We start from the raw sequence: 14,399 nt of genomic DNA, 5'->3' as shown, positions 1-14,399 counted from the left end.
TGTTCCACGGACAGACTGAGGAGATCATTTCTGCCATGAGGCTTTTTAACTCCACCCGGGGGAGTAAAAGACCACATTAAACTCCAACCCTCCATTTGCATATTTTGGTCTATTTTTATTGTAGTGTCTATTTTTTGGAACATTATTTTATTGCTCCTTTTTCTACACGTGATATTGGGTATTTTTGTATTCTATAGCTCTTATTTTATTTTTTTAACATGAGGATACTGCTGGAAATGTGAATTTCCCTACCGGGATGAATAAAGTATCTATCGATCTATCTACCGTGTGTATCAGAACATGTGTCGCGATCGTAGTCTGTATAATGTGTTCATTAAGAAATATTGATTGCTGTGAGGGCAGCACGGCGCCTGAGTGGTTAGCGCGTCCGCGGCACAGTTCTGAGGTCATGAGATCGAACCTTTCTGTGTGGAGTTTGCATGTTCTCCCTGTGCTTGCATGGGTTTTCTCCCGGCACTCCGGTTTCCTCCAACATTCCAAAAACATGCATGTCAGGTTAATTGGCCGGTCCAAATTGTCCCTAGGTGTGAATGAGCGAGTGACTGGCTGGCAACCAGTTCAGGGTGTCCCCTACTCACTGCCGGAAGATGGCTGGGATGGGCTCCAGCACCCCTGCGACCCTACTGAGGATAAGCAGTGCAGATAATGGATGGATGGATGGATGACTGCTGTGATCAAAACCAAAAAAGGGATTGTAGTCTATTTAATGATTTTATCAAGACATGCAAACGTCACCAATACCAGAGGTGACCCAATGTAGCTAAACACCATAAAATTCACAATCACGACTCGTAGTACACAGTTAGGCTTTATTTGGTGTATTACAGTAGCCTTATTGTATAATATGTCACTACGGTAATTTTGAAATCTTCCAGACTTATCTCTCAGAAGTTAAGGCAGGTCAGATTTTGGAAGTGTTTCAGACTTTTGTCCTGGGAGTTTGGCGGGGGGAATCAGATTTTAGCAAGTTTCTCATTCACAATGTTCCTCTGGTCACAGCAAACAGTGAACCACTACGTACAATAAACATGCACTAATATGCAACAAGGTTACTATAGTACACTAAATAAAGCCTACTTGTGTACAACTAGTCATGATTGTGAATATTATAGCATTTAGCTACAATGGGTCACCTCTAGTGTTGCTGACGTTAGCATGTCTTGGTAAGCTAATTGAATAGACTAAGATCGCTTTTTGTTTTAATCACGGCAATCAATATTCCTTACTAAACACATTGCGGCAAATATTCTGTGCAGCACTGTAAGGCATGAAGGCCGTATACGCGAAGGGGAGTCAGATTTTGCAGTAGAGTCGAATTTAGGCACAACAGTAGACCTAAAAATACATTAAGCATTGTCTGCTTTTTCACAAATTTGAAACATATGTTTCCTGGTTCCCAGATCTCTTAACCACCCAGGTCGTAGGGGCACTACTTCAAGTAGTGTGTCTTGGCAAAGTATACCTTGGCAGCGCCCATCCCTCTCCAGGCTGTTTTTTTAGGTAGGGGTTTTCACCCCCACAAAAAACAATAGTACTGGTTTCCATGGATAACAGTAGCAGGAGAAGCCTCCTGATCTGGTTCAGATACAGCACCTTCATCATTGGGTCGTGGTTGTTGTTCGTGTAAAGCGTCCTCCTTCTCTTCAGAGATGAGCTGGACCTCAGCAGCGGCCCCAGCAAGTGAGTCCGCTGCAGCCCCCAAAGCCATATGATACGATTGAGACACAATACTGATGCTAAATCCTAAATCATTTAGACGATTATGAGGTTAAAAAAAAACTTGATTCTGTTCTCAAATTTTGAGAAGGCCCATTTCGTTCACATTCACCTCATACATACTGTAATCGAGATTGCAAGCTACCATAATTTACAAAAAGAATGTTCGTTTGATTGATTGGTTGATTATTTGGGACAATGAAATTAGAAAAAGAATAACAACTGAGTATATGGTTTAAAAAAACAAAATGAGACAAAAGGCTATTTTTCATCCTTAGTCCCCTGACCAAGTTGTCAAAAGAACAAAATAACACAAAACCAAACCAAACAAGAGTCCAAACCAATAAAGATCAAACATTCCAACAAATAAAAAAGAAACAGGGATCATTAAAAAATATTTTCCAACCGCTTAAACTCTCGAGGGTCAACAAGGTGCTAACTAACTAGGGGAAGTAGGCAGGAGACACCCTGGACTGGTTACCAGCTGCAGAGCACACGGAAACGGACCACCCATACACTATACACCAGTTGTGGGCCATGCATTTCACACCTAAGCCTTCAGTAGGCGGACTTATTCTGACCCGCAATAACTATTTAATGGCTATAAAACATTTGTGGCAGCTAGAGCTGCAATACATATGAAAAAGCACCAATATTAACCTCATAAAATTGCAATATTATTTAGAAATATAGCCAAATTTTACTCAACAAAATTCATTTTTTTGTGTGCACAAAATCCACCCTCCTTTTTTTTTCTTCAATCCCTGTTTCGTACAAATTCTCCATGCATATTATGTGATTTGCCCATTGCTCTCACCTGTGCTCTCTCATTTAGCCCCAGCTGTCCCTCGTTTCCTAATTTGTTCTCCTCCTATTTAAACATGTCATTTTCATTCAGTCCATCAGCTAACCTCCGCTCATGCAAGGCAAGCACTTTTTGACTCTGGGTCCCGTCTGTCCCGTCCCGTCCTGTCCTGCATCCTGCTCGTCTGTATCTGGCTTCCCGATCATCTCCGGATACCTGACTTGTCCCGGTCTCCGAACACGCTCTGTCTCCCATCCCAGCTGTCCGACTTATTTCCGTCCTCCGACCACACTCCGATCTCCCGTCCTGGCTGACCGACTTGCTTCCATCCTCCGAGCACGCCCCGATCTCTTGTCCCGGCTGCCCGACTTGCTTATGTCCTCCAACAACGTTCCATTCCCCATCCCGGCTGCCCGACTTGCTTCCAGTCTGCGACCATGCGTTCACGAGTGCTACCTTCTCCTCCTGCCCAGCGAGCACCGGATCGCTGTTGTTTGTTTCCCTGCGCCTGAATTCCTCGATTCTCCAATAAAGTTTTGTGTGAAACGTTACGCGTTTGGGTCTACTGCCTGTTCTGGTTCTGACATATTAGTTTGATTAAGAAATTATTTTCTATCGCCATCGAAGCCAATGCTGAAAGTCGAGCTTGTCCTGTTTCTGGCATAAGTTTACATTCAATTTAGGGCTGAAAAAGTCAAGTTTGACAAAAGCAGTGGACACAGAGATTTTTTTGGGTTAAAGTTTTTGTTGTGATAGCCTACTTCTGTTACCACCCGCTAGCCAATCAGAATTTGTAAAATCCTTGGCATTATCCAAGGCCCGCTGACTCGCCAACTTGGTATCTGATTGGCTAAACTAACAGTTACATGGTCACTTGTTTTATGCCTCAGGGCCTGCAGAGCGAATTGTGAAGGCATGTCCAGAAATCGTTACCTAAACGTGGCAGTGTCTGGCCTGGTCAAGCTGCCAGCCTGCCCCTTTTGTGTATACTTTATGAACCAACCACGGTGAGATACAAAGAGCGGGCCGTGCCTTCCACACCTTGGCCTTCAGTTGTCCTACATCCGAATCAATCCAACCCTACATAACATTTTATGGCTATAAAAAAAATACTGCACTTAAAGCTGTAACTCATAAGAAAAAAAACATAAAACAAAATAATAACGTTCGTAAAATTGCAATATTATAAAGGAATAAAGCCACATGTTTCTAACCATGCATATTCTCCGTGGGTTTTAGTTCCATCAAACAATAATCGAAGCTAATGCTGAAAGTACTGTAGAGCCTGTCCTGTTGTATCTCTGGCATAAGTTTTTATTCGCGACCTAAAATGATGAGTCCATGTTGCGCATCTCCGTTTGCGTCATCAGCAAGCCGAAGAAGCTCCAATCGATCTCAGAATTTTCTATGTGGACAATCGCCATCAGTATTGTTGGTAGATGAGTACGCCTACTTTCGCTCCTCCTCCTGGTGCTCCTCCTCCCAGCCGGCCCTTTGTGGCCTCAGCCCACTCGACCTGGGCGGCGATGACCGGCAACTTTGCGTTCAGGCCGTCCTCAGCCTTCTTCTCGGTCTTCCTCATCTGGACCTTTGCCGGACCCTTTGTGTTCGGGTCGGCCCGGGTTGGCTTTGGAGATCTTCTGCACCACACCACCAAGACCAGCGAGCGTTGCTGAGGTGAGTTGATCTTTTGTGTGCTTATGTTCTAAGTGGAGTTTGAGATGTTCATGTTGGTTTGATATGTGCAAAATTGGTGGTCCCATCTGAAGAGTATCCAAATGGAAAGTTCTTCTATAACTCTATTGCTGCAAAGAATTTGAATCTTGTTCGCCAGGGGATGAGACTGGAAGCTCGATCAAGGCAAATTGCATTCATTCTCGTTCAAATGCCGTTTTTGGTGAAGAACAATCTTCACCAACTAAATCACAGATACTGTCTTTGTTTATCATGGCGTCGAAATAAGAAAGACTGAGATGGAATCAAGGAAGAGCATTTTTTCCAAGTTGAAAAACATTTAGGTCTTTACTTCAGTTCAATTAAGCTGTTATCAAATCACTTTGGGTTTCAAAATCAAATAATGTCACGATTGGAAGCACATTTGACATTGCAACCTGGTCACCCGTTTATTTCATCTTTTGTATTATTCTTTAATTATTTTATATTTTCTTTTTCTTTTTATTGTTTGTTAATACAACATCCATTTTGGCTTGGTCATCCTGGAAGGGGGATGACCTCATGTGCGGTCCCCTCTTGAGGTTTCTTCATTTTCCTTCATGCTAAGTTTGAGTTTTTCCTTGCCCTCATGTAGGTTTTAGATCAGGGGATGGTGTAGTCCACAATAGTCTGTGCAGACTTGACTTGACTTGATTTGAACACATTTTCTCTTTGTCAGATTGCACGACATTGAAACTAGCTCATGTAAAACATCTTAGGTTTAGGGTCTGAATTGAATCATGTTTGCCAGGAGCCCATCCATCAACTATTTGTACACCAAAGTACACACAGAAAATGCCCACTAATGTGTTTGTGTGGACAAAATCCAATTCAATCCTTTCCATTTTATCTGACAACTTGAATCTTAGTTCAAGTTTCTACCCAAGGGCCATCACCCTAAACAAGCGTGCACCATTGTGAAAAAGTTACTTCGTGTCTGTTGTATAGAAAAATGGGAATTAATTTATTTTTTATCGACATTTTGTTGACGTAAATGTTATTGCACTATTTTTCAATGCACTTACAACTTAAACCAGCCTCCAAGCACTGCCTTGTAAATATTTTGTCCACCTATTCTGACATTTCTTTCATCTCTTTAAAACTCCCTACTGGATGTTTATATTGAGGGCCCAATTTAATCTCATTGTAAACAATGTTCAATACGTTGTTATTAAAGACAAAAAAAAGAAAAAGAAAATTATTTTTCTAAAGTGGCATTTAATCAACCATATGGCCAGCAAAAGTTGAAGAAAGTCCAGTCAACTTCAATGTGCCCTAGTTTGCCTGGACTCCTTCAGGGATGTTGTTGACCTGGGAGCCAAGGTTTTTGTTGGTTTCGAGTAACACCTGCAAAACTGTGAAAAACAAAGGACAAAAAAAAAACCAGGAAAATACATTTCTGATGATCACAAGTCAGCTCACAATTTGCAAATTCTCACTTGAAATCAAATTAAAATATCATTCTCCTTTCAAACCCAACACAGGACACAGATTGCCATATTTAGATAACACTGCTTCTTCCAGAATCATCATTTTACCTAATCCTGCAAGAATTTTGCATTTATGGGGTTTATACACAACCAATTGTTTTCATGATAGGAAATTAGGGAACAACATATAATTCTTTATAAACTAAAAATGGGCCCACAACCCTTGTGATAATGAGCAGTATGGAAAATAAATGAGTGAATGAGGCAAAACATAATTTATTTAAGTATTGGCCATGAAAACAAGCCGTTAGTTTTTCTTTTAAAAAAATACATTTTCAAATGTTTGGTTGTGCGGTACGTTGGAACTCAGTCATGAACATTTCTTTTCAGTTCTCAAAAAGATGCTTTTCAGAACCAGGACATAATTGAATCACATTGTCTTTGTGTTGGTGCAGGTCCTAAATCACAGAGACCATGTCCTACTTTCTTTTAAATTAAAGGTTAAGTGTGTATTATTTCGCACATTCTAGTGGTAAGAAAATAACCCTTTCATTGAAAAACAGCACCTGTTAAAAAAAGTAATTAAAAATACACAAACTATCATAAAAACTGCATTTTTAAAATACTCGTAGGTCAAGGAATTTGCATTTATTTTACAAAACATGAGCCTAACCTAGAAGCTAAAAATAATTGTCCAACATCTTGCTGCTTAAGGTAGCCCAAAAACCTTGTGAAAGGCTGGGCAAAGAAAAATGAGTAAAATTGTGTGGTTGAGTCAATTTAAGTCTCCATTGTATGTATTCTTTCTTGTGCTTTTTTGCACTTGTTTATTGACTGTATGACACAATACAGCAATACCTAGAGGTCAAATAACACACACTGTACCTTTAATGTTTAACATGAAAAGTTGAATAGATTTTTCAAATAATCGCCTGTAGTGAAGGTGATCGGCCTGCGATGAGTGGCAGACTACAGGGGGCAGATTCTAATGACACAGCCACACAAATAAGCTGGAATCTACTTGACCATGACAAATGTCCAAAAAAGACCACAATCTGTAGTCCAGAGGAGCCAAAACTATCACCTATTTTAAGTAGTAAGGCTGACGGACCCAGGCGACGGCACTGAGGCCTCGCAGAGTCTAAAAAGCTGTAAATCTTAAGCCCGAGTGCGACCCGGATTTCAGCCCAGGTCGGGCTTCAATTGTCGATCAACGGATTCGGGCCGGGCTCTTACCGACTTTGCAAAATAAAAACTATCCACCCCTCATTGTTCTTTTTATCTCAAGCCTCTCTCTTTCTTAATGTTCCATGATTCTCAAAGACGTACCGCTGCTGTATTTTCAACCCATTAAAATGACAGACGGCCTTAAAAATGTCCTCATATACTCTTTAATTTTAAAAAAAATCCGTCAGTGATGGAAAAATGTCCTTTAATGTAACTTCTGTAGACACAGCAAGATAAAAGATGCACATTTTTATACGGCCTTGTCAAACTTTTTGTTACAAAAGACAGGCTTTAATTTGTCATCATGAAAAAAAAACTTCCTCCTCCTGAATCCTCAAGGATAAAATATAAAATTTGGGGTTTCCTTCAGGCTCGGTCCTGCAAATCAAAGTAATTGGTTAATTGGCTTCTGCCGGGCTGGGCTGGGCTTTAATACCTGTGGGCCTGGGTTGGGTCGGGCTGGATTTTTTTCAAGCTCAGTCTTACCTCGAAATGGCGTTGCCACACGGCGAGCGTGAGAAACACGAGGTCGCCCGCCAGAGCAGCCTGAGCTCAGACAAAGATCCATATCTACCAAAAGCGTTGATGACAAATGATTAATCGGCATGCCGCGGTTCGCCAAGCCGCAGGACCCCTGGCTGCTGCCCCGGCCGCCCGAGACAAAACCCCAGCCCCCCACCGAGACCCTACATGGAGCAAGGTGCGTGGGCGAAGGGTGGAAGCGGGGTACGGTCCCAATGGAGCAAGATTGGTGCGTGCTTGTGTGTATGTGTGGACCAGCAGTGCATCAAAATGGCAGAAGAAGAAAAACGTGCATGTTTGTGTGGGAGGCTGTAACCTGGAGATGTGTGCGTGCGTGTGCGGCATGACCGAGCCCCCATCTGGCAGCGGGTGGGCGGCACGCCACACGGCCACAATGGCCCGCGACATTTTTGGCGGCGTGGGCGTTGAAAAGGCTGCAATTGCAGGCTGTGCACGTTCAGCTGACGCTTGTGTGAAAGTCTTCCTCTGCTGCCGACCAACTTCCACAACCGCGGTGGGCAGAGGACACCATTACTCGCTTCCCAATTCCTTCAGCCAGGAACTCCAGATTGAATCTGGATCTTCTTTTTTAAACTCAATGGCATTGGGATTGCATCATGCTCACTCCACGTTCTCTTTGAGTTTTCGTCTGAAAAAGCTAGGCCAGTGTGATAAAGTTTCTAGCATTTACAGAAAGTGAGCACCCCAACAGGAAACTGACATCAATAAGACAGATCCCCTTTCTGAATCAGGGATCAACAACCTTTTTGAAGCTGAACAGTAGTTTTGGTTACTGATAAACGCGAAGGGCTACCAGTTTCATTTGAATTTCCAAAATACCTGTATTTGTAGTGCAATCAAAAACAAGTGCCAAAAAGCACATTGAATAATGCAAACTACAGAGACTCAAAACCAAAACGCACCATTTCATTTCTCATTTTTTTGCCCAGCCTTTTTGTGGTTTTCTTGGGTTAACCTTAGTAGTAAGATGGCGGACAACTATTTGAGTTCCATTCTGTATTGTCGACCTATGAATTATTTTTATTTTTATTTTGCTTACTATGAAATCAATATACTTTTTTAATGTATCAAGTGTTTTTTAACAGTTTAAGGATCCCTAAGCAAACTAGATCGTCAGGGCGCCATTTCTTGTGGTGTGTCTTGGGCAAATACAGCGTATCGCCGCCCATACCTCTCCAGGTTGTTCTCTTGGGTTCGGTTTTGCTCCCCCAGGTGTGGCGCTATATAATACACACTGTCCCTTTAATTGGGACAAGACAAGGCCCATAACAAAGCACATAGTCATACATGCCAACATTTTGACATTTAAAAGCTGTAGATGTTAACGCACTCAATTTTTTACCACTAGAAAGTGCTAAATAACACACACTGTCCCTTTAAGCTAAAGGTATGCTAGTAAGGTCAAGAATAAGATGGATCAAGGACATACATGTTAACCTTTTGACATTAAAAAGCTATAGATGTTTTAATGCATTCGATCTCAGCGCGCAAAACAATATATCTCCAGAATATTAAAGAGACAGTGTGTAATATTTAGTGCCTCCTAATGGTAATAAAACATTTATTGGAATATTAGGCATAAATACATCAACTATCATACCAATGTAAAATTTGATAAAAAATCATAGGTCCAGATATTTGTATTTTATTTCCATGGTGGAATCCCTACCCAGTGGTCGCTGCCATGTTGGTCTGGTATCTTGCTGGTACGCTGTGCTCATTTGTCACTGTTTTTGTTCATATTAGACAATAAAGTGTCTTCTAGTGGTCCGATATTACACGCTGGGTCTTAAAAAACAACAACAACAGCAGCATGTGCTTCTTTAAAACCGGAAGTGGCAAAATTTTACTTAAACTGGAATTGAATGCGGTTGTTAGAGCGGTTTATTCACGCAGAATCACTTCAAAATAAAGCAGCCTTAGACTGAAATACCTGGCTTGAGTCAAGATTTTGTCGATTTTGTTTAAATTTTGAAAAAAACAAAAAAACAAAACGGTATCCTTTTTTTTTTAATTGGCATGCGTTTTAAGTGGAGAATAGCAGTAGCCTAACTCATAAAAAACTACTGATGATGAGTATGCAACCGTGAACAAACGCTTACCGTCCAAACAGGTGAAGTGCGCGCTCACAAATAATCGTCTGCAATTTGGAACATGTGCGTAAAGAAACGCGCGCGCGCACGCACACGCACACACACACACACAAAGAAGGCCGGACAGGACATTTATGGCTGCTGCCGTGATGCTGCTCGTTGTTTTGGGTGTCCAAATATGGTCACCGACGTCACGGATTCTCTTTAAAAGCGTTGGCAGGTTTCTCAGGCTCGCCTTACGATTATGAGCGCCTTAATGGGCTGCCTCGAGCGCATGCTCGCATTTGCCGTCAAAGAGCAAGAGCAAATTTGCTCGCAAATCAAAGCGGAACCCCATGAAGGCGGTAAGCATTTAGCGCAGGATGTCAGCAGCTTGACGCACCACGACATCCACTTCAAACACAAGGCAAAAAAAATAACAGCAAACACAACTATCTCCTTTACCTGTCTGTCCAGGTGAGCGTCCACCGGAACACTACGTGGCAACTTTTCGTGCGCTCCCCGTGGACGGACAACGAGCGTGGAGCGACATAAGTCACGCGGTGGGCGTGGTCGGCGCAGACGTCGCCTCACCTGTAGCGTCCAATGACGTCATGGCGCACGGCCAGCCTGACATCAGCCACATGTATGCGCCGGCCTACACGCATGCGCACCTCCACCCGCCGCAACCCTCTTACTCGTGTAACGGTGACGTATACCAGGACGGACCCAACGGCGCTTACCTGGCCACTCCCACTTACCACGCGGCGCCCTCTTACAATTCTACGCCAAAAGTGCCGCTGGTGGCCGACTACGGCATGGGGGGGCTGTACCCTTCACAGACCGGCTTCCAGGACCGAAAGTCGGCGTCTGCCTACGCCTTGGAGTCCCTTCGAGTGGCACCCCCGCTCACCCCACTAAACACCATTCGAAATTTCACATTGGGAGCCCCGCCGCCGTCTGCCCCGCCCCCGCCGACTGTTTCTGCCGCCGCTGAGGTGACGCCCCCCGCCGCTTTCCCGCCTCACCACAACCTCCAGCTCAGGTAGGGGTCGAAAATAAATGTTAAATGTTGAATGGGTGGAAAAAAAGACAAAATTACATGTATAGTTAAAGTGGTGACTGTAACTTTAAAATATTCTACTTACTGATGACATCTTCTGGCTGAAATCATCATTACAGCTTCTGTCGATCTCCTTTTGTTGCGCGTACAAATATGTGAAATTCTTGAATGCAATTAAATAAACTTTTTTTCATCTTTTAGGAGGGTTTGGGTTAGCATTTGGAGGGCACAAAGGCAGGGTGGATAGCGCTCAGCCCCACGGTGCGGAGGTCTAAGGTATAATTCTAGCTACCGCGGACTCCCCGTGCAGAGTTTGCATGTTCTCTCCGTGTCTGTGAGTTTCCTTCGGGCACTCAGGTTCCCTCCCACATTCCAAAGAGATGCATGTCAGGTTAATTGGCTGCTCCAAATTGTCCCTGGGTGTGAATGAGCGAGTAAGTTGTCTGTCTGTTCAGGGTGTCTGTCCTCTGCCCACTTACTGAAAATAACTTGGCACCCCCTGCGACCCTGGTGAGGATAAGCGGCGCAGAAAATAGATGGATGGTTGGCAGTTTGCCTATATTTGACTTACTTTTACTATTTTTATCCTAAAATAAAATAAAACCGCAAGCATGCGCGTGCGATCACTCCCCCCTGGGTTTAAAAAAAAAAAGAATCAATACAAAGATGATCTTACAGCATACACAATTTGAAATCATCAAAAAAAACGTATAAAATACGGGAAAACATATAAAGTTTACGAAATACATCCATTTATAATGGGGTCAACCATTTTGGAACAGCTTTGTACTTTGTACTGTTTGTTTTAGATTACATTAGAAATGAATACTCTTGTACAAAAAGGTAGGGTGCGACTTTTGAGGTGTCCTCAAAAAGTTAAATATATTCTCTTTGAGGTTTGTGTTCACAATGCCCAACTGAGTTCAAAGAGACCTTATAGTATCTCCACCTTATTTCTAGCAAAGCTGTTTGAGCTGCAGAACAGATTAGGTAGGGAGAAATGCACAGACTATTGCAAACCAGACTATTATTACACCATCCCCTGATCTAAAACCTACATGAGGGCAAGGAAAAACTCCAAAACCTCAACATGAGGGGAAATAAGAAACCTTGAGAAGGGACCGCACGTGAGGTAAACCCCCTTCCAGGACGACCAGGCTGCAATGGTTGTTGCAATAACAATACGCAGATATTATCAACATGATATATAGGTCATTCATAAGCGACAGAATAGAAGTGTGTATTAAGCGTAGATTTAAACAGTTTCACTGGGGTTGCAGATATTAGTCCTCATTTTAGCTGCATTAAATCGTAGTAAATGATTATGCCAACTAAAAGTGTAATAAGATGTTCACAAACGGGAAGTGACACCATTGAACAGTGTTAAATTACTATAAAGCCCCAGGGTGTAATATTAGACCAGTAGATGGCACTCTATTGCCTAATGCAAACGAAAACCAATGGCACGGAGCACAGCCTAGCAGCAAGTTGCCAGACAAACATGGCAGTGACCTTTAGGTAGGGATGCCACTTCGTAAAAGAAATACAAATTTCTCCACTATGATTTTTTTATTCATTTATAAAAAATAAAATTGGTATGATAGTTGAAGTACAGTACTCCCTCGGTTATCGCGGTTAATGGGGACCAAAACCACCCACGAAAAGTGAAAATCTGTCTTACATGGCTGCAATACAAGGCCGCTATTGGGAAATGTGAAGCACACTGTGAAAATTTTGAACGCCCCTTCAAAAATGTTTTAAATTTTTTTCTTTTTAAAAATTATTTTATTTTATTACTATTTTTTAGACCTGCAAAGCTATGAACCCGCAAACGTGGAACCACGAAGTAGCGACTCCCCTTCAAAAATGCTTGAAAAAATAATGTTTTTATTTTATTTTTTTTAATTCTTTTATTTTATAATTATTATTATTTTGACCGGCAAAGCTCTGAACCTGCGAACGTGCAACCGCAAAGTAGCGAGGTCCCACTGTATTTTTTTCCCCAATATTCAAATCATTTTGTTTTTACTGTACTGCCCTTTTAGGAAAAATGGTGAAAAATTACATTAACCACCAGCCAAACACTCAGAATCTAAAATCGCCCCTGCACGAACCCAAACGCCGAAATTTTTTTAATTCGAGTTTATTCGCGAACTGTACGCATCATAAAAAAAGTGACAGAGGGCGCAATGATGACGATACCCAAATGATGGCGGCAGCGAGCAAAAGTTCCCATTTATGTGCTGATTTTTTTTTCAGGAAACATTTTATTTTCCCAATGTGTAAAAATGACTCGAGCGGTGGCTTCACGCGGCTAACTTGTTACCTCTCCTCCACAGGCCCATCTTGCGGCCTCGCAAGTACCCGTGTCGGCCCAGCAAGACGCCCGTGCATCAGCGGCCGTACGCGTGCCCGGCTGAAGGTTGCGAGCGGCGCTTCTCGCGCTCGGACGAGCTGAGCCGCCATTTGCGCATCCACACGGGCCACAAACCTTTCCAGTGCCGCATCTGCTTGCGCGCATTCGGCCGCAGCGACCACTTGACCACGCACGTGCGCACCCACACCGGCGAAAAGCCTTTCTCCTGCGACACTTGCGGGAGGAAGTTTGCGCGAAGCGACGAGCGCCGGCGCCACGCCAACGTCCACCTGAGGGCCAAAGACCGGAAAGCCCCCGCACATTGACGTCACAGGAACCGAGCATCTCAGGGAATCCCAGCGCGCCGAGCCAGATGAAGATTGGACTGGCGAAATGCAAATAACCTCAAATATTAATGCACATTTCAGGAGGGGGGGGATTTTGTAAGGTTTATTGTTCTATATTCTTTATCAATTATCCATTATCGGTCAAATCATTATACGCTACAAAGCCAAGGGGCCGAGACACTTGCTCTCAGCCAAGAGGCCGAGTAAAGGTCCTAGCCACAGAGCCATGCAGCGATCAGTGCAAGGTCCTGACCAGCAGGATAGAATACAATTCAGAACCACAAGTTTCAGGGTTTTAGCATTCAGCCTAAAATTCAAACCGGTATGCAGTGTACGTCATCATCCAGGCAGATGCGTCAACAATGAAAACCTGCACAGAATTTTTCTTGACCTCACATAGACACCAGCTGCTTTACCACCAAAGTTGCACTTTTTGTTTGAAATGTCTCAAACTCAATTTAGAGGGAGGGGCCAGCGGAACTTGATAGTGTATTCTGTTTTTAACATTGGACAATTTCAAAGGAGATTTCATAGGAAGCCAGTCACCACATTTGTGCACTATTGTTCGTTGTTTTGACTTGTTGCTATCGGCCAATCATGTTGCTGTTCTTTCATAACCACACCCCCTTGGGCTGATCTGCTTTTTGTAACCTCTAAGATTTAATAAAAAGAAGGGGCTCAGTGGAGTGCCTCAGCAGGGAAGGAATTCCCTGTCTGAAGGCTTGTGTCCCTGTACTCCTTGCAAGTTCAAAATCCATTGATGTCTTCTCTTCTTATATAAAGTTTGAACATAACATCTGGTTCTACAACGGTGGTTTGCGATACCTTAACCCTGAGGTTGCGCAAAATCAGGTTTGTTTACACAAAATTTAGAAACATTGCACTCACTCTTTCAGCAGCAGCTGCCACTCACTCCCTAATTACCCCTGTCCCTATTTAAGCACGTCATTCTCGTTCACTCCTTGTCAACCCGTCAGTGAACCTCAGCACATGCAAGGCAAACACTTTTTGACTCTGGCTTCAGTTTTTATTCCGACCTGTTCCTGTATCCTGCCTGATTCCGTCCCCCGTTTTCTGTATCGATCCCCTGTCCCTGGCTTCCCGAT

At 43.0% G+C, this 14,399-nt stretch overlaps 1 protein-coding gene and 1 long non-coding RNA gene across 3 annotated transcripts; one reads left to right on the top strand and one right to left on the bottom strand.

Moving 5' to 3' along the window:
• Positions 1–5,453: 5,453 nt before the first annotated feature.
• LOC148353947 (uncharacterized) lies at positions 5,454–10,244 on the bottom strand. 2 transcript variants are annotated; one of them, XR_015852437.1, is made up of 3 exons: positions 9,993–10,243; positions 7,399–7,482; positions 5,454–5,610 (listed from the first exon to the last, which is right to left on the bottom strand). It is a non-coding gene; the product is annotated as an uncharacterized LOC148353947 (long non-coding RNA). The 2 variants fall into 2 exon arrangements; XR_015852436.1 differs by lacking the exon at positions 5,454–5,610 and adding an exon at positions 7,101–7,290 and having other exon boundaries at positions 9,993–10,244.
• LOC148353946 (early growth response protein 2b-like) lies at positions 9,654–14,030 on the top strand. The gene is made up of 3 exons (XM_088351236.1): positions 9,654–9,892; positions 10,005–10,572; positions 12,930–14,030. The coding sequence occupies exons 1-3, from the start codon at positions 9,793–9,795 to the stop codon at positions 13,270–13,272; spliced, it is 1,011 nt and encodes a 336-aa protein (XP_088207362.1). The 5' UTR covers positions 9,654–9,792; the 3' UTR covers positions 13,273–14,030.
• The last annotated feature ends 369 nt before the right edge of the window (positions 14,031–14,399 follow it).

This window comes from Urocampus carinirostris, chromosome 13, assembly GCF_059441175.1.
Source record: "Urocampus carinirostris isolate Australia breed hairy pipefish chromosome 13, RoL_Ucar_1.0, whole genome shotgun sequence".
In the NCBI taxonomy this organism is placed as follows: Eukaryota; Metazoa; Chordata; class Actinopteri; order Syngnathiformes; family Syngnathidae; genus Urocampus; species Urocampus carinirostris.
The sequence above is the reverse complement of the archived record's forward strand: the minus strand, read 5'-3'. Positions and strand labels throughout refer to the sequence as shown.

Coding starts and splice junctions, on each gene's coding strand:
- LOC148353946 (XM_088351236.1), top strand. CDS start 9,793: ATGAGCGCCTTAATGGGCTGCCTCGAGCGCATGCTCGCATTTGCCGTC. Junction 9,893..10,004: donor AGCGGAACCCCATGAAGGCG/GTAAGCATTTAG, acceptor CTGTCTGTCCAG/GTGAGCGTCCACCGGAACAC. Junction 10,573..12,929: donor CACCACAACCTCCAGCTCAG/GTAGGGGTCGAA, acceptor TCTCCTCCACAG/GCCCATCTTGCGGCCTCGCA.